At 37.5% G+C, this 23670-nt stretch overlaps 1 protein-coding gene across 5 annotated transcripts in view; it reads right to left on the minus strand.

Annotated features, from left to right (window-relative positions):
* Positions 1–1229: 1229 nt before the first annotated feature.
* DDX6 (DEAD-box helicase 6) overlaps positions 1230–23670 on the minus strand; it is a 36169-nt gene continuing 13728 nt past the window's right edge. For 4 of the 5 annotated variants that reach the window (XM_047877841.1, XM_047877844.1, XM_047877843.1 and 1 more), the window contains exons 5-14: positions 19028–19157; positions 17510–17656; positions 16306–16400; positions 14650–14772; positions 14041–14169; positions 12693–12809; positions 11248–11311; positions 7867–7968; positions 6885–7094; positions 1230–5646 (exon numbers count right to left, since the gene is read on the minus strand). In XM_047877841.1, coding sequence (XP_047733797.1) covers positions 6919–7094; positions 7867–7968; positions 11248–11311; positions 12693–12809; positions 14041–14169; positions 14650–14772; positions 16306–16400; positions 17510–17656; positions 19028–19157 — 1083 coding nt within the window. In that variant the 3' untranslated portion in view covers positions 1230–5646; positions 6885–6918. The remainder of the gene's footprint in view (positions 5647–6884; positions 7095–7866; positions 7969–11247; positions 11312–12692; positions 12810–14040; positions 14170–14649; positions 14773–16305; positions 16401–17509; positions 17657–19027; positions 19158–23670) is intronic. The other variant, XM_047877842.1, reaches the window with a different exon arrangement.

Here is a 23670-nt window from a genome sequence, read left to right on the forward strand (position 1 = left end):
AGAAAGGGATATTGCAACATACCGTGGTCCTATGGATCCCTAGAATTCCACTGACGCAGGTCCATGATGTTTTGTTAAATCTATTTCCTATCCTCTAGCATGCTTTTTTATTAAAGCATCTAGGTAGATGCTATATATCCTCATCACATCCATAATATAGTGGGCCAGCATGATATCCTGTAGAATTCAGAGGTGACCAAAGTCTGTGTAGACCAGTAAGAGCGGTAATAGAGACCTGACGTAGGACAATGAAGTCATATTGCTGGTTGTGCCAGTTGTATTGCTGGTCTTTGCTGGGGGGGGGGGGGGGGGGGGGGGGACCCGGGAAGTATTCAACACATCAATAGCTACATACCAGGCCTAAGAGGATGTGATTTTCTCCAGAAAAAAACAAAAAAGCACTTGTGGGATAGCAGTTGAAGTCATCATAATCCACTATCAATCTCTATAATCCATTTGTCTTCTGCATAAACCGAACGCACAGGTGTTGAAAGATATGGTAGGAACAACCAATGTTTCAACTTTCAAGTCTCTGTTGGTGGCACTTTTACAATTTTATCTTTGCTCTTTAGATGGGAAGGTTGATGTCATGTCCCCCTACATTTCCTCACACACACTGTATTGCAGTGAAAGAGGTAGATTTACAACTTTGCTGTAGCTGAGTTTTCAAATCAGGTAATAAGCCCTTTAATTTTTTCAAAATTGTTATGGCATTCCATGAACACAGCACACCTCAAATTTCTTTCATCAGCATTTTTGCAGCTTTTGGCATACAATTCTTGCACACTTTTTGTTAGTTATACCTATTTTTTTGGAGGTTGGGACAAAGCTGTGTGTTCAGCTGTATCTAAATTTCTCATTTAGGTCTTTGATTTCTCATCAGTGTTTTGTGCTTCTTAACATACAAATTCTGTTCATACCGTTAGATTCACTCCTAAGTGAACTTCGTGGGTATGTTTAGCTTACTGAAACATCTGATACCTCACTTCCATGTAGCCCGGACTAACATCTCTCCAAATGATTACTATCTTGGTTCAGTTTAGGTAACGAGAACTGAAAAACTGAAATGAAGATGGTAGACGTTTTCTACACTGAATGAAGGTGCCCACTCAGATTTTATTCAACTGGGCTTACAGAAGTAGTGCTGGGAATGTCTTAACGCCACATCATGTGAATTACTTTAGTAAAATGTTCTCAAATGCAAGCATTCCTAAACACACACACACGCATTTGGAGTTCCAGTGGGCTTTTATTGAGATAAATTAACAAAAACCAAGATTTTATCAACCATTTTTTTCTGAACCTTCTAAACTCAGCAGAGACTCTGGTCCATATATGTGTACATACAACATAACACATCCCAACAAAAACAGAGTCCCACTGGAACATTTGCCAATTAACAAAAAGCCAATTTTCCCTTTCCCCAATGTTTTCAAAATTTTGAGTCCCCACTGTTCACTTCTCAGTGGAACTGGTCCCTTGTGGCTAGGGACATTAGAATTCCATTCCATTTTTACTGAACAAAAAAATATTTTTTCAAGTTTTAGTTTTGTTTCAAAAAAGGGAAGTGACTTTGTTTTCTCCAGGCACCCCTCCCACACAACCACTGGTTAAAATACAGCAGCCTGTATCTTAATAACCCGGCCCCTACCCCCTCCCTTTCCCTGCCCAGTATTGTCTACTGGAGAATTTAAACACACTTCTGCTGGAATCTGTCAGCTGTGGAGGGGCAGAGTCCAGGTGCCAGGCTAGCTCCCTCTAACCTCATGAACTGTTATAACCTTTGGACACTTAACCCTTTACCCCAAAGATGAGTTTTTAGACCAGAGATTTTTCTTTGGGAGTTTTAAAAAGCAATTCTTAAGGATATAAAGTAGGATACAAGCTCACCAGAGTCCACTTAAGTTCACCTAAAAGTTGACTGACTTCAGCTCCCATGAAGCCAAAATTTTGCTGGACAAAAGTGTTTTGTCACAAAATGATTCCACAGTAACAATTTTTAACATACACAGAACGTTGAAAAAAGTAGCAAATTAAAATAACATGGCTTAGTTCCCCCAAAATTATTTCATCTTTTTTTACTCATCTATAAGGTCAGGAGTGTGGCTAAAGGCCATTTCTGATGAGGTTATGAGCTTCCAAAGTGTTTCTAAATCCTTAGTGCAGACACCCTCCCTTTTGGGGCATAGTAACCTCCCTCCCACCCCTATTAAAAAAAAAAAAAAAAAAAAAGAAAAGAAAAAGAAAAAGAAAAAAAAAAAACTAAACAAAGTGATCAGAATGAGATGTTTTGATTCCAACCAATTTACACTCAAGGCTTTGTGCTGAATTGTCTGGTTCTGACCCAAGCATGATGGTATCAAACACAAAGCACACAGCAAAGGAAAGATGCTCCCATCTCATTCTGAAAAAAATAATATTGATAACCAATTGCCTCCCCCCTCCCTCCAGCCACTGGGGCCCACCCATATGATGATGCTGGGACCAACTTGAAAATAATTAAGAGACATATTTAGATTTCCTTCTCCCTTAACTTCTTCCCATGGGAGATCATTTTAGAATAAGTTTATTCCATTCCCAAAGGAAAGCCAAGAAAGTTTCTCCATCAAAATATATGGGAAGAGAAAAACTAAACAGGCCCAGAGGCATCAAGGTGTGTAACGATCCATAAACCATTACACAACTACTACACCACAGGCAAAACCATGAGTTGGACATAATTTAAGTATTAAAAATAGGGAAGTCTCATTCAAATAAACCACTGGAAAAAAAAATACCGCCATTACTTAAAACAGCCAATATTGGAAAGAACACAAAAACAATTTCCAATAACAATACCCCTTAATAGCCTGGGGGGGGGGGGTGTTAAAAAAAAAAAAAAAAAAAAAAAAGAGACTAGGCTTTGACCTAGTCTTTAGAGCATCTTTCCATTTAGCAATTCCTATTCAAGAGTCAAGCACCAAAACTGGACAGCTGCCTCTACAGGACTGTGTCCAATAGTGGTGTCCCAGATAGTTTAAGTGCCACTCCTCATCAGAGGCTATATACTTCAGTAATACTTTCAGTTAAGTCTGTGCTTTAAGAGGGACCCACAGGCATGTGGCACCAGGCACAGTCTGAGGATGGCAAAGGAGACTGCGCGGTTTGTTGTCACCCACACACTCTCTAGCGAGATACCAATTTGCATTTACAAGCTTTTCTTCTATAATGAATGATCCCTCTTATCTCGCCAGAGGTGGGGGAGAAAGAGAGAGCTGCATCAGTACAAGGACAAGATTTTTTGGTCAAAAGTTGATGCCTTCTAAATTCCCTCCCCCCACCCCTCCCCGGAAGAAAAGGATTCCTTAATTAGGGTTTGTATTTAGTAACCAACATTGGCTGGAAAGAACATAGCTTGGATACCAAATATTTGAGCTTATTCTTTTTGGGGTTTGTACTGTGCAGCTCTTGCTACAGTTTTTTTAAGGAGTTAGGGCTATGTCTGATCAGGAGGCATCTGCAGGATTTTGATCCTAAGGAGTTTTGGGTGAGTCACAAATAGTTTTGCTTAGAATTAGAACTAGGCAAGAGTAAAAAAAAAAAAAGCAACTTTGAATAATTGATTTCTTTACCCAGATGAGTTAAGCATGAAAGCGTATGCAGGATTTATCTTGTAATATTTTAGGGTCTGGAAAAAAATGCAGTATGGAAATCAGATTTTTTTCATATTATTTTTTTGCTTTTTTTTAAAACCCTAGATGCCTCCTGACTGACCTAGTACACTGGGTTAAAAGGGAATTAAAAACATTAAAAAAAAAAAGTTCACTGGTTTTGATTCATCTCACTCCTTTTGCCTGGAGATCAGGCCAAACATCAAGCATGTTGGGAGGGGCACAATTTAAAGCAACACTATTAACTGTAAAGCATTTGCCAGCAATTTACAATGCAAAATGACAGATAATTCTTGTCACAAAGCAAGAGGATGGCAAGCAGCTTTCTGTAGCGTGAAAGTTAACAGCTCTCAGGAGTTGCCCATTCCTGGAAGTTTATGTATCAAGGTGGGCGGAGGGCAACACACTTACAGAGTATAGGAAGTGATCCACAGAAAGTAAGCTCCAGAACTGCTAACGTTACCAAAGCTGGTACTGGCTAGTATTCTGAAATGCAAATCCATGCTTTGTACATACACTGCTCAGACACTGCCACTCAACTGAATCCCCACACTGCAAGGGAGATTAATCTTTGTCCCCTTTTGCTGAGCTTGAAAAGTTCCTCAAACTTTTTTTAAGAAGGGGGAAGAAGCACAGTCAGAGAGAGCTTCTCAAAACTAGCATCTTGAATCAGAGGTTTTTGAAGTTTCCTTGCTCTCTCTCGCAGGTGTTCTCCAAAGGTATCAGATGATACAGTGTGGCAGCAAACAGTGAATCCCAGACTTCTGGGTCCCTCTTCCAACACAGGGTCCCCACAGAGGTCTGCTCTCTATAGCAAGAGGCCAAAAGTACTTTTTAGAATTTAGTGTTGCGGAAAACTGAGCCCCTCTCATCTTTAGCTGCTCCCATAATCACTCTAATCCCCTTAATCCCAGCAACCTTCATCCAAAAAAAAAATATATATATATGTATATATATATATGAACCCAGAAAAAAACTTATTTACAAAGTTTATACAAGTATACACACCCAATTTTCTATGGGACACGCTCTGCCACAGAGGAAAGAGGGTCAAGGCTCTGACATGTCTACACATCAAGTGCCATAACTGCTAATGGAAGCGTATGTAAACCAGTCTTTAGTGTTCTGCTATAGAGCACAAAGGCGTGTCATATGGCTCCTGCAATGATAGACTGCTCTTTCCTTTGGGAGCGATGATGTTGGAATCTACTCAGCCCAGAAGAAATTTTTACTTGGGATTGTTTTTTTTTTTTTAAATACATGTATTTACAGTGCGGATGAACTGCAGTTGCATATCAACTCCTCCACATAAACAAAAAGAAAATGGTGTTTAACATTACTAATATGTTTCATCTTCCAGCCCTGGGCTTGAGTACTGGGTAAAAAGGGAAGGGAGAGACTTCAACTTGAAACCAAAATGAAAAGACAAAAAATTTTTAAAAGATAGGAAAAAGAAAAAAGAAAAAAAGCAAAGAATTACTATGTTGATTCCTTGGGCTGTGTCTAAAAGATGATACTCTGAATGGTCTCATAGCATAAGGCACTTCGCACAAATAAGTAATAAGCTCTTCAGGCTTAAAAAACGGATGAGTAATTAGGGAGAAGTTGAAATGCACTCAAGAGTCAGCTGTTGGAGAATTTTGAAATTGTAGACAAGCTTGTGTGTTCATCAAGATTCTTCTCTTTTTAGGGTTTCTCCCCTTCTCTTCTTTCTCCTCCTTCCTTGTCCCCCTTCCCCAGAAAACATTTTTTAAAAACCAGCAGTTAGTGCAACTAATGTTCAGTCAGCACACAGTGCAAACAAGTGGAACAAAAAAGGTAAATTCCTTCTTTTCAGCTTTTTCTCTTCACCAGTTAAAAAAAGAAAAAATGTCTGAGCTCTTTTAAGTCTTCATAGTTCCAAAATAAAAGAAGATGAAAAACCCACAAAGAGAAGAGCATCCCCCCCAAACGATGTGTCACAGATCCAAACGAGCCTTCTGTAGTTTGTCAAAGCCTAAAGAAAGAAGGAAGAAACCTAAAATTAACTTTTGTGAAAGCAACGAACTAGGGTACCTACTTTTTCACAATCTCCATCCCAAATGCTCTTAGTAGCTTCTACTGAGCCTATGCCTCCCACAGAATCCATTTAGGATGAAGGAATTTCTGCTAGGCATCCCAGAGATAGAATGAGAGCCTGAAAGTTCTGGTATCCAAAACAAATAAAATCAAGAATTTTTTTTTTTTTTTAACCTTCCACGAACTCAACAGCCTACCAATACACCAGCAAACATTGCCTACTTTTAGGTTTGCCTGAGGGCTTTGTGTTTGACATTTCAATTCAGGAGGGGAGGGGAAAGAAAGACTAAAGCGAAGAGAGGATCTTAGAAACTTAAAAATAACAGGTAAAAGGTTTATTGCTAATTTGGAAACAATCATCTCTCAAATCAGATTTTCCTTACAAAAAACCCTGCAAAATAGCCTATATTCCTTTATGTTGAGCTTTCTTTTGAGCATCAGTATTAGAGCCTGATAGTTGATAGTCATCAAACAATGAAATGAAATGGTGCAGGAAACCAGAGTGGGCAGTTAAAAAAAAGACAATTATCCTCACAGCCTGATTACACATTTGGCAATGAGGCAGTGTAGGTAATTTAACCTGATTTATTAAGGAGGTGCCTGGGTGGCTCAGTTAAGCGGCCAACTTAGGGCCAGGTCATGATCTCACTCGGTTCATGAGTTTGAGCCCCATGTCGGGCTCTGTGCTGACAGCCTGGAGCCTGCCTCAGATTCTGGGTCTCCCTCTCTCTCTGCCCCTCCCCTGCTCACATGCACACACTCTCTCTCAAAAATAAACATTAAAAAAAAAAAAATTTTAACCTGATTTATTAAGGTGGCCAGTAGAAATTAAGAGTGATGCTAACAACAGAGAGATGACTGAGTGATAAAGGAAAGACAAGAAATATTTTCATATTCAAACCGCTAAAAAAGATTCTTTGCTTTCATTATTTTGGAAGTATGGACTTGTCTTAAGTACTCCTCATATATCACATTACACAGGAAGACTGCATTCAAGAACAGCATTTACAGATTCTCTAATGAGACCACAACTTCACCCAAGCAACAGGTCCCAGTTTATTTATTTATGCCAACCGGTGTTTTACTCTATCATTGTTATTATATGTAGCGCCACATCAGATTTTCCCCAGGAAAGAGGATTTTGGTTTCTTTCTTTTCTTTAAACATTACACTCACTTAGCTACTGTTCTGTCAGGTACGCACATGCTTGTTAAGGTTTCTCATCTTCTACAGGCTCGCTATGGTATTCTGCCACATACAGACTCTTGTCAATGTTGCTTGGGATCGGTTTAATTTCTGTTCCCAGCTGCTCCTCAATACTTTTCAGGTTGAAGCGATCATCATATGTGATCAAGTTGATGGCTAAGCCAAGATGACCAAAGCGACCTAAAGAAAAACAGTTTTTAATAAAAATGAGTTAAATAGGAGAATCAATGTGTGCACGCAAGTCTATTAGTGGCAAAACCATACAGGACTGTTTTTGTTCACTGCCACTGTGAGTGTATGAAACCACCTGTGGTCTCATACACACATTACAACTTTGTTTCACGCCCTAAGTAGTACCCTCATTTACCTTTTTCAAATGACAAAACAGATGTTCATTTATGTCAAAAGTTGCCACAAAACATCAACAGTAGTTTGCACCACCTGAGAAAAGCATGCCTCTCATGCTTTATATATATATATATATATATATATATATATATATATGCTTAAATTTTCCCTCACCTTAAGCACATATAAAGTTATTTTAACTTTTCTTAAATGCTCTAGAATAGAAATCAGTTTTAAATATCAAACAACTAAATTAGTTTTAATTCACTGTTCTCACTGCTAGTATACTCTATTTCACAAAAGAACAGAATTTAGTGATTACACTTCTCAAAACACTTCCGTGAAGAACATCTTCCTGGGGTGCCTGGGTGGCTCAGTCAGTTGAGCGTCCGACTTCGGCCCAGGTCATGATCTCGCGGTCCATGGGTTCGAGCCCCGCATTGGGCTCTGTGCTGACAGCTCGGAGCCCGGAGCCTGTTTCGGATTCTGTGTCTCCCTCTCTCTGACCCTCCCCTGTTCATACTCTGTCTCTCTCTGTCTCAAAAATAAATAAACGTTAAAAAAAAAAAAAAAAGAAGAAGAACAACATCTTCCTTTTCCTCACCTGATCTTCCAATACGATGGAGATAGGTCTCTGCCAGCTTTGGGAAGTCAAAGTTTATTACCACATTCACAGCTTGTATATCAATACCTCGGGTAAACAAATCTTAAAAAAGAAAGAGAGAATCTCCATTATATCTTTCAATTTAAGCATGTTTCTTGGTACCACAATACTCTTTAACATGTCTTTCTAGTGCAACCTAAGTTCTCATTCATTAGGTATTTTAAATGTACTTGCAAATTACTAGCATTATCTTTACTGCACATTATCATAAATAATTTTCTGCTAGCCAAGTTACCTTTTCCTAAGTCCCATAATTTTTTTTTTTGAAACGGTGTAAGGTAACTGCAAATGCAGGAAGAGATCAGAATGACTGTTAAGCTACAAACTCATTATAAATGAGTCTCAGGAGTAACCAGTAATTTTTAGTATTCAATCCAAGATCAAAATAGATTAACCAAGAATACTTTGAAAAGAAGAGATAAGCCACTAAGAGTAATTACTTACACTTTTAGAATTCATTCATCTCATTCTAAGTGATTTACAAGTCTGAGGTTAGCGCCAAGGCCACACCTTCTCTTTTCTAGTTCCCCAATTACCACGCTAATTTAGGCTATGAAAACTACAAGTAGAAACAATTACAATAGACTAATAACTAGGTTTTAGGGCTTCTATCAGTTCCACACTCCAAAATAATCCACAATGGTGACTACTGTTTCCAAAATACCGCTTTGAATTTGTAACTCATTAATTTGCCTCTGGATAAAATGTAAGATTGACATACAAGGTCCTCCACCCTACAAGTGTTGATCCTAATATACTTCTCTAACACATGTCCTCAAACCCCCTCCATGAAATTCATCCACTTATCTTTCCTTAAATGCATGTTCTTGAAGCCCTCTATGGATCATGTTTTATACCAGTCCCCTAACTGAAAACTCCTTATTCGTCTAAAACTTATATAGTTATGAAGCCAGTTAAAATTCCAGCTCTTCTCAGATCACCACAGCTAATTAATTTCCTTTCCTATGAAAATTTAGGACTTTTTTCCTACACACACCTCACATTTGCAAATTACCTTTACCCCCTTGTAGACCCAACCGGCAGCCTGTTTTAATAAAGTTTTACTGCCACAGGACCATGCCTGTGTGTTTATGTACTGTTTAAGGGTGTTTTTAAGCTAGAATGGCAGAGCTGAGTAACTTGTTTCAGAGACCTTATGGTGTACGAGGTCTAAAATACCTACTATCCGGCACTTTAAATTTTTTTTTTTTTCAACGTTTATTTATTTTTGGGACAGAGAGAGACAGAGCATGAACGGGGGAGGGGCAGAGAGAGAGGGAGTCACAGAATCGGAAACAGGCTCCAGGCTCTGAGCCATCAGCCCAGAGCCCGATGCGGGGCTCGAACTCACGGACCGCGAGATCGTGACCTGGCGGAAGTCGGACGCTTAACCGACTGCGCCACCCAGGCGCCCCCTATCTGGCACTTTAAAGAAAAAGGTTGCAGGGCCTGCTTTAGACTCTCAAGGTTATCTTTTTTATCTCTGATTAAACCATTGGTCCTTGAAATAAAGAGTGACACTTCGCATGTATTTATACACTTTGTACACATACGTTATTCAGTACTTATTTATAATGACATTAAACATCTTCTGTTTTCTGTCTGCACATGCTGAATTTGCTTAACAACTCTCAACATTTCACCAGTGAACTAGTTCCTTTTCTACATTATAGGTTCCCCAAGGGCAGGGAGTATGTGTGTATGTATTTTTAATTATGGTAAAATAGACATAAAACTGAGGAGTAATATTTTTCCAGCACCAACTAACTAAATACCTGGCAGAATATTGGTTGAATACTATTTTTGAATAAATAAAACACATATTTGTTCAGAATTTGGTTTAAAGCATTCTCATTTTACAGATTAAAAAAAAGGCATAAAAGAAAAGCATGACTTGAAGGGTAGGACTTGAACCCTAATCTTAAAATTCTAAAAGTCTATGCTTCAATTTTGTGTCAGCCTCTCTCTCTGCCCCTCCCCTGCTCACGCTCTCTTTCTCTCTCTCAAAAGCAAACCAACATTAAAAAAATTTTTTTAATAAAAATAAAAATTCTAGAAGTCTAATATCCTTTCCATTTATTTCAATATAAAGGTTAGAATTGCTGGTAAAGTAAACATACATGAATTAATTCACAGCTGTATTGTTAGATATAAGACAGAAAAAGGTAAACTGGAAGCACCAAGGATACCTGGTTCTTGTAGATTAGCAAATTCAATATTCCGTTAGTAAAAATTTGGAGTTTATTTCTAGAGCAGCATTTTAACAAATTCAAATTGTGAACTACTCTACATTTTGATCTGGATGATAGTTGTATGGGTGTATACATATGCAAAAAGTCACTGAGGGGTGCCTGGATGGCTCAGTCGGTTGAGTGTCTGACTGCGGCTCAGATAATGATTTCATGGTTCATGGGTTCGAGCCCTGCATCGGGCTCTGTGCTGACAGCTCAGAGCCTGCAGCCTGCTTCCGATTCTGTCTCTGGCTCTCTCTGCCCCTCCCTCACTTGTGCTCTGTCTCTAAAATAAATAAACATTAAAAAAAATTTTTTATATGTAAAAAAAAGTCACTGAATGATATCCTTACAATTACTGTATTTCTCTGTGTATGTGTACCTCAATTACAGAAAAAAAATCCTTGGGCCGCCTGATTTGTGGGTTCAGGCTCCACATCACGTTCTGTGCTGATAGCTCGGAGCCTGGAGCCTGCTCCAGATTGTGTCTCCCTCTCTGTCTGCCCCTCCCCTGCTGTCTCTCTCTCTCAAAATTAAGCACTAAAAAAAAAATTTTTTTAAAAATCCAGATTCTTCTCTACCCAGAAGCCTAGTTTAGATGATTAATCTCATACCAATACTAAGATTGTACTTCCAGTGTAGAGATGGAAGGATACTCATTGTTCTGAATGTCCACCTGGCTCCCGAGTTGAAGTTCAGTACACTAAATATACACCAAAATATAGACTAGTCTGTTTCTGGCAAAAAAATTAAGAGGCCACAGTAAATAATTTCCAAAACATAGTTTCTTAACGTTAATTTATTTTGCATGTACTACATACATCTCATTCCTGTATGCTAAGGTTATTCAGAAAACACACAAATTCCACAACTGTTTAAAAGACAGAGATGAGGTATGAGCGTCAACAAGTGTTCTGCAGTTTCAGATATGGAAACTAGTTTCAGGAATTAAGCTCATTTCAACTTCAGAAATTCCAGAAATGGTATTAGGGTGAGATGAACTCTGTCACAGACTCTGATGGAAGATATGGATAGAGGAAGCAGAGCAGAACTAAAGAGAAAACCAAGGGGTAAATACGGAAATACTTACCAGTGCAAACAAGATTGCGGCATAAGCCATTTCGGAAATCATGAAATACACGATTTCGATGTTCCTAGGAACAAAGTAATGCACTTGGTTTGTTTAAATCTCATACACATAACCCTAATTTTCCTATCATTAATTTCTCCTATCCAAACAGTTTAGTATACCCGAAATTTACACAAATGAGAGAGGAGCCAATTCAAAACCCCTAAGTTAAAAACAAAAGATAAAAAAGTTAACCATATATTAGTTTCCCACGGGAATTAATAAGCAACTAAAACATATTTTAATACGTATCTTCATGTACCATTTATCTTAACTCTTAAGGGTATTTTTTATCTTTTTTTGCTGGGTTTTAAGCAACAATTTTCACCATGTTTTTGTGTATCTATTTTTTCAATGTTTCAAACAGAAAATGACAGAAGTTTGGCCTGATCTAAACATCTACTACTTGTCTTTTGAGTTACCTGTATGCAAAAACAAAAATTTACTTTTCAATTAAAATACAAAAATGAAAACACATACATAATGACTCTAAAAAAAGTGAAATAAATCTATCATCTGGCAAACTCATCTTTCCTTTCATTCAAAGCAACATTTTTCCAGTTGGAAATATTCTCTACACCTTAATACATTCATTTCCTGTGACAATTTCTAATATTAGGGTCCACATGATGATAGCTGATCCATTTTCAAGCTGCTTTGAAAACCGTATGTGTGCTGATTAACTTAAGCTCTTAATCTGTTAGTCTACAGGAACTGCTTTCTTTCACAAAATTTCACAATGTTTAATTAGCACACACACAAAAATCTTATTTTTATAGTTCTGCGTTTCTTTAAACTCTTGATTTAGTTCTAAAATTTAGAGATTGTGCCCTTAAGGCAAACAGTGAAGAAAAACATAAGGGCTGAGGTACATAAATTAAAAATCTAGAGCAGTGTTATCCAATAGAACCTTCTGCAATGATGGAAGTGTTCTATATCTGTACTTTCTAAAACTGTAGTTGCTAGTCACATGTAACATGGCACTTAAAATGTGGTTAGTGTGACAGAGGAACTAAATTTTAAACTTTAATTTTAACTCCTTTAATTGCCACATGTGACTAGTGGTTACTGTATTAAACAGTGCAAATCTGCATTACCTGGGAAAGGGAGTAAAATCTCATATTTGTATCATGCTCAATAGTTTACAATAGTTACTCATTTATAAACTCATTTATAAACTATCTCCATCTTCCTAACAACCTTGTGAGGGAAGAGTGTGTATACCATGTTTTATAGCCAGAAAACTGAACCACAGAGGTCACAATGAAAGGTCCCTTGCTTACTAAGGAATAATTCATTCTTATGTTTAGGACATATGGAGGAGCATTAAAACAAAAAACAGAATCCAAGAAATACTTAGAAAAAGATTTTAAAAATCCGCACACAAGTTCCAGTTTTATACTCACCTGCCTCATTTTAGCATGGATATAGAAGCAAGAATAACCCAGTTGAGAAATCTTCTTGGCTAGCAATTCAACTCGCTGAGAGGAGTTACAGAAAATGATCGACTGGTTTATCTGAAGCTAAAGGGATAAAAAAAAAAAAAGATACGAGAAAGAAAAACAAAAACCTTCATTTTACTTTGCCAAATCTTGAAAATAGTGACCGACAGATGTTAAAAATACAGTCTAAGACTTAGAATCGCACGACACAACAGAGATGCAAAATTGTAAAAATCATCAAGACTAAAACACATTCAATTCTCATTATATGCAATAATTATGTTCTATAACGTTGCCACAAACACTGGATATGTGAAAAAAACAAAAAATACTGAACACGTGAATACAAAACCACTGCTCCCAGGAGAGATAAAGGATTAGGTTCCTGTGAGCCTCTAGTCACATCTTTTTCACCAATCCATCAACAGATAATCTTATGTGTGTTGCTATTCAAAGACCCCTTATTTACTCATGGCCAACAGTGTAACTCCTGCCTGGCTGTAAAGAGTTTATCCAATACACATTTTCTCTGCAAGGCACATCAGTTTTTTTGTGCTTAGGAGTGACGGAGAGCACTAAGCTTAGGAGCCATTTAAAACTGTGAAACAGGGGCGCCTGGGTGGCTCAGACGGTTAAGTGTCCGACTTCAGCTCAGGTCATGATCTCGCGGTTTGTGAGTTCAGGCCCCGCGTCGGGCTCTGTGCTGACAGCTCAGAGCCTGGAGCCTGTTTCAGATTCTGTGTCTCCCTCTCTCTCTGACCCTCCCCCGTTCATGCTCTGTCTCCCTCTGTCTCAAAAATAAATAAACGTTAATAAATAAATAAATAAATAAAACCATGAAATAAACAAAAACCAAAACATTAAAATGAAAAAAATGTGGCATTAATGTGGCACAGACTACAAGAAAGACAAGTATGAGAGCTGAAATAAGAAGGCAGTGTGTCACCTTGTTCAATCTCAGTTGGGATTATGCACAACTGCTGTTATTTTCCATTGTACTACTAGTATCCACAAATGACTTCGGTAGCACGTGCGTATTGATCACAAGTTACAAATAAATTTTGGGGAGCAGCCAAATTTGCAAATACAGAATATGCAGATAATGAGAGCAACTATAAAATCAAGGTCAAATTATCTTAGGATTTAATTAAAAGTACCTTTGACATCATACTGTATCAACTTCAGATCAACAACCCAAACTATCTTTTAAGAAAAAGCTGTGGACTGTTTTTTACATTGAAAATGGTAGGAAAAATAGACACAACTGTTTAATTGGGGTTAAAATATTCAGTAGCTGAAGCCCATTACTTACCCTGGAGAAAAGTGTGTTGAGGCAGTGTACTTTTTGGCGCTCAGTTACATAGGCATAGTACTGGGTTACTCCCTTCAAAGTTAGTTCCTCCATCAGGTTAATCTCATAGGGTTTCTGCAAATGGGAATTCTGAAAGAAAGAAGAGTCATATAATTCAATGAAAGCAGAGTGTATCTCTGGAACTCAAAATATACCCTACAATTTTCTGATAAAACTATCGCTTTAAAGGGATGCAGATCTCTTCTCTTCAAAGTATACATAATCTATGATGGAAACAAGTTACCATATAATGGAAGATCTAACATTCAGATATGTAGCTAAGTTCCTATTTTGTGCTTTGTATATAGGATCACACTATAATCAATTTATCCAGTATCAATGATTATATGTCAGCCTGACACCAAACGCTAAGTGAATAATCAAATTACTATTACAACTAAAAAAATAAGTTAATTTATGCACAACAAATCTTAACTGATCAGCTGACGAAAAAGCCAACAACCTGAAACAATCAGCATAACGTAGAGACTGATTACAGGATGTAATTATGAATAAAGGTATACTTGTGGGCAACAGAATGGCACTGCTTCCATGTAGATTTATACTCACCATGAACTTCTGTACACTAAGAGGAAAAGTAGCGGAGTATAATAAAATCTGTCTGTTTTTAGGTAGCGTGAGAATAATATCCTCCATTATCTGCACAAAATCCTGTGACAGCAACTTATCTGCCTGCAGTACGAAGAAAAGACAATTTCAAAAACAATTAGTGTTTAAGGTCTTTGGTTAGTAAGGCATCATCCAAGAGCATTCATGTAATACTCCTGGTTGTAAAACAGTAAGTTCTCTAACATCATCCAGTCCGATGGCACCAAGACACAGTCCCAGGGATTCAGAAGGTGGATAATCTATAATACCATATTCTAGATAGGCAAAAAAAATCCTAGAACAGAATTTTAATTTAGTTTGAGAGACAGTGAGAGAGAAAAATGTGCATGCGTGGGAGGGGCAGCAAGAGAATCCCAAGCAGGCTCCGTGCTCAGGGCAGAGCCCCACTTGGGGCTCTGTCTCACTGTGAGGTCATGACTTAAGCCAAAATCAAAAGTCAGATGCTGAGCCACCTAAGGTCCCCCATAACAGAATTTTAATGTGATTTCCATGAGAGACAGTACATGGCTGAGAGTACAATCTGCAGAGTCAAATTACCTGAGTTGAAATCTAGTCTCTTTGACTTTTTAGCTATGTTGGCAGGTTATTTACACCCAATACTTCAGTCCACAACTTTAAAATTAGAAATTTCACTTATTGTTAACTACTTTATAGGATACCTACCTTACAGGGTTGGTGTAAAAAGTAAATGAAGAAACATGTTCAGTACTTATTGCTAGCCAATAGTCATTAATAAACATTCTCTCTCCTTACTCAAAGATAAAAAAACCTGTCTGATAGACTACAATAACCTGATCTAGTTATCTAAGACACAAATCAAATAGGAAAGCAACTTTATTTCAAAAACATTAACACCCATAGACTTTATATACAAAAACACTGCCAGATCCCACAAATGCAGAGCCAGAGTAAGTTCTTAAAAGGCACTTACAACCTGGTGAGATAACACATATACTGGAGATGAAAAACCAAACAGTACAAAGGACATACTAGGGGCATCTGGGTAGTTCAGTCAGTTAAGCATCTTGACTGATCTCACGGTTTGTGAGATTGAGCCCTGCACGGAGCCTGCTTGGGACTCTCACTTGCTCTTTCTCAAAATAGATAAACTGAAAAGAAAAGAAAAGAAAAGAAAAGAAAAGAAAAGAAAAGAAAAGAAAAGAGAAAAGAAAAGAGAAAAGAAAAGAAAAGAAAAGAAAAGAAAAGAAAAGAAAAGAAAAGAAAAGAAAAGAAAAAAGACATACTAAACGAGGGGTGAGAGACATTACATGTCTTTTAAGACGTATTACTGATTGGAAAGAGACTTAGAATGAATTTGGCTTTAAGGTATTCAACAATTACTTTTCTTGAAAAATAAAAACAAAACTTATAAACTATCTGGCATCCCTAAGAAAAAGACCCAAGGCTGAACTTTTCCTATAAATACCTGTCACCTATTGCCTTTAAAAAGTTAAATGGGTTTTATAAGCAAATTAGTTTGAATTGACAAGAGTCATGCATTTATTAAAGGTTCACAAACACAAAGAGCTTTTGCTTCATTCACTGACAGTTCTAAACAAAGCACAAAATAATACTTTCCAAATAAAGAGACATTACCTCATCCAACACTATCATCTGGACATGATCAACTTTTGCTACTCCTTTCTTGATAAGATCCAGGATTCTTCCAGGGGTAGCTATCACCACATGCACTACACAAAATTAGAAAATATGTATTCTCATTAATTTTAGCTTAGGCAAACATGATACAATAAAGATTTATCATACATATTTTATCAGAAACACTGTTGTAAAGGTAGGAATAATACAAACAGGCAAAGACGTGTTTTAGGATATGGATTTTCATCTCATCTTAGGTTGGCCAGAAAATACTTGTTTCACTTCTACGTGGGGTGAGCTAACAGATTCCCAAATCACCTGCTCCAAATAAGGGGCATACTTGTATTAAAACAATCCCCAATGAGTAACAAAGGCATACCAGGCTTTTGGTACAGTTGCTTCCGTCTAATCTAGAGGAATGGCCTTCAGAAGATTATTACAAAGATGAAATGAGACAATCATTTTAAGTAACTGTGCAGTATGAAGCACATGGTAAGTAATTTACCAGATGACAACCATATATAAGATTCTGACTCAAACTTTATGTATAATTTTATATAAGTTAACTTCATGCTTGGTGTTTTGTTATCTTTTTTCACTTAATGATGTATCCTGGAGAACTCTTAATGAAAATGAATACAGTTCAGCTTAATTTTTTAACAGCTTTGGAGAATTCCATTCAGACTACACCCCGATGTATTTAGCCAATCTCCACTAACGTTTAGGATGTTCCAATTTTTTTAGTACTACAAACCATACTGCACTAACCTGACCCTGCATTTGCCTATTTCTTCAGGAAAGATTCTTGAATATATACACTCCTAATTTCAAAACATAATCACAAACTGCTCACCATAAAGACTGTATCAATTTATACCCCCATGCTACAAGATAGCCTGTTTCTTCTCAAACTTTTATTATTGGTTACTACTATTTCTTAGTCTTGCCAATTGGATAGGCATGGTATCAAATTGCTGTTTTCATTTACATTAAAAAAATTACCGGGAAGGCTGAATATCCTTCCAATTAATATCAATTTGTCTTTTTTCTCGAATGAAATGGTCATTTCCTTTACTCATTTTTCTACTGCAATATTTCTGGTCCTTAATTCTCAAAAACAATTTTTAGTAGGTTTAAAAGGAAACACCTGTGTCTGTAATTCCACTTAGAGCCAGGCCACCTTAGAGCAATCATTTCCTACCTGTGTCATCAAGCCTCATTATGTCATCCCGTAAATTGGTTCCTCCTGTGGTTGCCATCACTTTGGCCCCTCCCATGTGTTTGCTGACCTGGATGCAAATTTGACTGACCTGTAGAGCAAGTTCTCTAGTGGGAACAATCACCATTGCTGGAAAACAGAAAAAAAGAAAACATATTTTAAGAGTTTTTAATAAGCTACAGAAATACTGCCCCTTGCAATCTAGATACTCAGGACATTTTAGAAAATTGAATCATAATAGGCCTGATTCTGAAAAGTCAAGTAAGTAAATTTCCTTTACCAAAAAAAACAAACAAAAAACAAAACAAAGAAAACAACCAAAAAAACCCACCTATTACAGTATTGCAGATTCAGACTTTTCCTCAGCAGCACTGCTATATAAACCTGGTACTCTTTAGTTACAAACCTTTAAAGGGTTCTTTGAGTTGGTAAAAACTAGCCCAAAGTTTATTAATTTTTCACCAAAAGATTCACTAGTCTAAACACCTGAATAGAAAACTCTTGCTGCCCAGGTTCCATTTAAATCACATGAAAGTAGGTAAAGGGAAAATGGAAGAAATGATCATTATAGATCAAGACCAATTTATGAAAATTTCAAAAAAAGCTTTAGAGGTCAAAAATTATGGGATGCCTGGGTGGCTCAGTTGGTGGAGTGTCTGACTTCGGCTCATCATCTCATGGCTTGTAAATTCGAGTCCTCCATCCGGCTCTGTGCTGACAGCTCAGAGCCTGGAGCCTGGTTTGGATTCTGTGTCTCCATCTCTCTCTGCCCCTCCCCCACTTGCGTTCTGTTTCTCTTAAAAATAAACTTAAAAAAAAAAAATGAACTCTATTAGCTTGCTCTGCGTACAACTATGGAAATTTTCTTCTCCACTTCCTAAGCTCTTAAAATTCCAAAACCACAAGGCTTTATACAGAAGAAAAAGTTCATGAGCTCTTGCAGACACACAGGTGCCACAAGAAACAACTCAGTTCCATAATTTCTAAGTAGCAATGTCAGGTAACTTCTCATGATCTTAGCTTTCCTATCTATAAGGCAATAATGCTTATATTGCCTATTTCACTGGAATGTTATCAAAACTGTGTAATATGTAAAACTCTTCTGAAAACTAGAAATCTTTCCAAAAGCTGGATATTTTGTAAGACAACTGGGCCCCAAGCTGTGAAAGGATAGGTAAATACTAACTCCAGATTATATAAATTCTGACTAAAAAAAAGATGGTAACATCTTCCACATAGCTCCAAGGTGCAAACTGCAATTTTTAGTTTAAACAAACAACTAACTGGGACACCTGGGTGGCTCAGTCACTTGAACCTCCAGCTCTTGATTTCCGCTCAGGTCATGATCTCACACTTCATGACTTTTGAGCCCCTCATTGGGCTGTGCGCTGGCAGTGCAGAGCCTGCTTGGGATTCGCTCTTTCTCCCTCTCTGTTCCTCCCCAGCTTGTGCTCTCTCTCAAAATAAATAAATAAACTTAAAAAAAAAAACAAAACTAACCTTGTATATTGTCCTTCTTCAGGTCTAGCCGTTCAAGTAAGGGAATGAGGTAGGCACCGCTCTTGCCTGTTCCATTTTTTGCTCTAGCTAAGATATCCCTACCAGATAAAGCAATGGGAATGCTCTCCTCCTAAGAGACAAGAAAATGAAAATTACTCATGAATAAAAACAATAAATAAGGAAATTATTCTTTAAATGCACTGAAGGTATACCTCTTTGGTACAACTTTAAAGTGTCTCACATTTGCATTTTACAAGAATAGGCAGAGGTAAATTACCAAACAATGTCATCAACACTGCCAACCAATACTGATCAGAACTGCGTACAGTATAAACTGTATCCCAATGTAATACAAACTGTATATGTGAATTTGTACGTGCAAGAATGTGTATGCCTAAGGAAGCTGGGCATCTAAACAAAGAAAACAACAAATGAAAAGGAGGAACCTGGGCTGACACACAAATAAGAGTTGAATAAACAGAAAAAAAGCAAAGGACATCTCACAATTAAAAACTGGAGAAGAAGTGATACAAAGAATACAAAGGTAAGACTGTACGTTTTGAGACTAGGAAGCCAATTTAAATTTAAACACAATGAAAAATTGTGCCTTGGGCAGCCCATCCTTGCAAAAAATAGGAATCAGCTAGAAAGTTTAACTTTAGTTCCTATTCGATTTTATTACATAAGTTCACAATGTCAATGTCAATGTTTTCACATGCAACTTCTCTGTCCTGAAGCGTGCTCAACTGGAGGCCCAATTCTATTCCAGTTATCTCCATCGATGGTCACATCAGAGACTGACTTTTCACTTTCACATTTAGCTTACTGTGTCAAGTGTATTTTGTAAAGATAACATTTCCTATTTGGACAAATCACCTAAATAGCAAAGGCCTCCCCAAAATTACTGAAAATTATTCATATACAGAGAGAAATTTAAAAATGAGAATAGGTATCAACAGGGAGGAAGCAGAACACTTCCATTTCTAAAACTAAAAATTTTAATTTCTAAAACCAAAAAATTAGGAAAATAAATTAGGAAAGAGATTTATTACCACTTTAACAGTTTCTATGCCTGAGCTAATAACCAAAAGAAGTATCTCTAGCACTTTAAAGTTATTATACAAACATTTAACTAATAAACATCATTACTTGCATTTTTTCCCACTGTGGTACTCATTCTACCTAGAACCCATCACAGGAGTCAGATGGGTTCCATATTATCAGAAAAAGAAACACAGCTGCCAAAACAACGTAAAAAATGGTCCAATGACAATACTCTGTTACCCTCTCTTCCTACAACCAGCATTAAGCACTCTGCTTATCACAGTAAAGCAGGTCAAAGAAAAATCCTTGGCTTTGACTCTTTGGTCTTAATCTCCTCCTACTTTGAGTCAACTCTGTTAATCTTCAGTTGCTCTGGAGGCCTATTACCTCCACGGTTCATTCGTTCGTTCGTTCATTCATTCATTCATTTAATCTCTACCCCCAATATGGGGCTCGAACTCACAACCCCGAAATCAAGAGATGCATGCTCTCCAACTGAGCCAGTCAGGTGCCCTATCTTCTAGTTTTTAAATAGGCTACGTGCACACTACTCAGTTCTAGAGCAGGATAAAAGGGTCTCCCAGTGACATCCTGAGTCAGGTTCTTTATTTTTCTTTATTATTGTATTTGTTTAAGCAGGCTTCACACCCAGCCCTGAGCCCAACACGGAGCTTGAATTCACAACCCTAAGATCAAGACCTGAGCTGAGATCAAGAGTTGGACACTTAACTGACCCAAGCCACCCAAGCAGCCCTGGAGTCAGGTTCTTTAAAAGAATAAAACTTTTAATAAAGTGAGGCAGGTCAGAATTAGCTTAGGGGTATCCTAATTCCCATTTTGGGTTCACCTTTTAACTTGGATTAAGGCACTGACTTCTGTTCCCCTGCACTCTCTGATAAGGGCTTATAGTCTACAGAAACTGTTTATAAAGTTTTTTTTGTTTTTTAAACCAAGTAAACTAGTCTTTAAGATACACATATATTTGCCCCATATGGTAACCATTATGATTAGCAAGCAGGGAATTCAATACATTCACACCGTCTCTCACCACTGTTTCCTAGGAAGATTAGGTAATATGAAGAAAGAGAATTCAAGTCAGGTTCAGACAGCTTTGAAACCCAAGAGGAAATCATGGGAGCTACCAGGGAGAAAAGAAAGAAGGAAGGAAACAAAAAACTTTAAAAACTTACTGTGTGTCCTGCACTCAGATACTTTATATTATTTATATCCTTTCAAGTTAGGTACTTTGTTTTATAATGAAAACCTCTCCACACAAAAACGTGTCCATGAATGTTCACAGTAGCATTATTCAAAATAGCTAATAGCAGAAAAAAACCCTGTCGACTGATAAACCAAATATAGTGTAGCCATACAACAGAATTATTATTCAGCAACACAAAGGCAAGGACTGATACATGTTACAACATAGATGAACCCTAAAAAATGCTAAGTCAAAGAAGCCACTCACAAAAGACCATATATGCTAGGATTCCATCTAGATGAAATGTGGGGAACAGGCAAATCCACGGAGACACTAAGATTAGTGGCTGGTTAGGGCTAGGGGAAAATGAAGGGAGACTGCTAAAGCAGCTTCTTTTTGAGGTGATGAAAATTTTCTAAAATTGATTGCAGTAACAGTTGCACAACTGTGAATATACTAACCCACTGAATTATATGCTTTAAATGTGTGAAATCTGTGATATGGGATTTGTATCTCAATCAAGTTATCAAAAAACCCATGCCAACCCTACAATCTGAGGTCTGATTTTGCCACCTTATCTCCCCAAGTCCATGTTCCACTGTAAGGTCTAGGGACTTATCCACTAAGTATTCGTTGTGTTTTGGTTACCCTAGGATTCATTTTCCCTTTCCCAGTAGCACCCTAACTTCCATCTGAGGAACTGCATCTCCCCACCGGACACTCTAGCCAAAGAGGAAACATCAACTGAAGCCAGACCAGCTCCATGCTCCCTTCTTAGAATTTAAATTGTTAAAGTACATCCTATAACAATTTGTAGCTTTCTAAGCTCTTCACAGCTGCCTCAGTTCTTGGTCTATTCCAAGTGTGTTTCTCCAGATTTTTCTCACTCTTGTGAACTCCTCTGATACTCTTTCAAGAAATTTCCCTTTGCTTAAGTTAGCCCAAGTTGGTTTCTGTTGCCTACAACCAAAGCACAGTATACTTCCCAATTTCCTAATACTGAGAGGCATTTGACAAAAGTGTCTTACCTAAAAAACCTGAAAATTGCCCAATTAGCTGCTTTTGGAGTAGCTGCTTCTTTTTACCTCCTAGTGCTACGGAGCCTTAACAATATTAATCTCAGGGGAAAAGACAGTATGCCTATGGTGGAGAAGATGGCAATGGTTCTCCCATCCAAGTACTAACCAGGCCCAAACCTGCTTAGCTTCTGAAATCAGATGAGATCAGGCATGTTCAGGGTGGTATGGTCATAGACAACGGCAATGGTTCTCATAGGTATCTAGTGCTACCCAAAAAAAGGATATGGAAGATAATAATTTCAAAAACATCTCTAACTTAGGAACACACTCCAATTTTGCCACCGTAACCAATGAGGAAATACTTTTAAACACTTTTCTGCAAAGTTAGGAAACCAATTCCTAGAGTCATAAGAAATCTACATTAGCAAAAGGAATGATTTGCAAAGGATTAAGGATGCTATAATTCCTAGCTATCAACAATAAACTATCAATTTTTATTAGACCTGGTTGACAAAATAATTTCTCAAAATAGTTGAGAAATTTTGTTGCCAACAATAAGGAACTTCCATGTCTCCCTCAATAATGGACTACTTGCCATTTCGTCATTACATAAAAAGTCTTCAAAGGTTGTACGTGGGGTCTGGAAGCAGTAAGAGCTGTCATTTTCAACCATCTCGAAGTAAACAGTTGACCCCTGAACGAGGGAATTACAGGCACTGTTACCCTCCCTCCCGTTCCACCCCTCTGCATCACGGCAGACTCAAAAATCCATGTATAAATAACTTTTGACTCCTCTACAACTACGAACAGCCTACCGTTGACTGGAAGCCTGATATTGGTAAGGTAAACAATCAACACATTTTGTACGTTATATGTAAATAAATAAAGTAAGCTAGAGAAAATACTAAGAAAGTTCTAAGGAAAACACATTTACAATACTGAAAAAAAATCTGTGTATAAGTGGATCCATGCAGTTCAAACCCTTGTTGTTCAAGAGTTGACTCTGTAAGGCTTCACGATGTTAAGCAGAATAAAACAGTAGATTCTTAGGCCTTCCAAAGAAGTCTGTGCTCCTATAAAGCTATGCCTTTAGAAAGGCATAGTTATGCTAGCTCTGGGGGATAGCATTCAGAACTAGAACTAGAGTCACAGATGGTTGCACCAAAGAAAGATGTGTGGAAGCAATCTGTAGTATATATGGTTCCAGACTGTCAGGGTACAATCTTTTTTGAGGATGTAATTTTAAGTGCTTCATTGTCCAATAATCTTACAGCCAACAAAGTCACCATCTCTTAAAAAAAGATTCAAATGCAGATGACACCCATCTGATCCAAAAGGCTTTTGTATTTGGGGAAAAAATGTCTGGACAACATTGTAAA

Source organism: Prionailurus viverrinus, chromosome D1 (assembly GCF_022837055.1).
Source record: "Prionailurus viverrinus isolate Anna chromosome D1, UM_Priviv_1.0, whole genome shotgun sequence".
Taxonomy (NCBI): domain Eukaryota; kingdom Metazoa; phylum Chordata; class Mammalia; order Carnivora; family Felidae; genus Prionailurus; species Prionailurus viverrinus.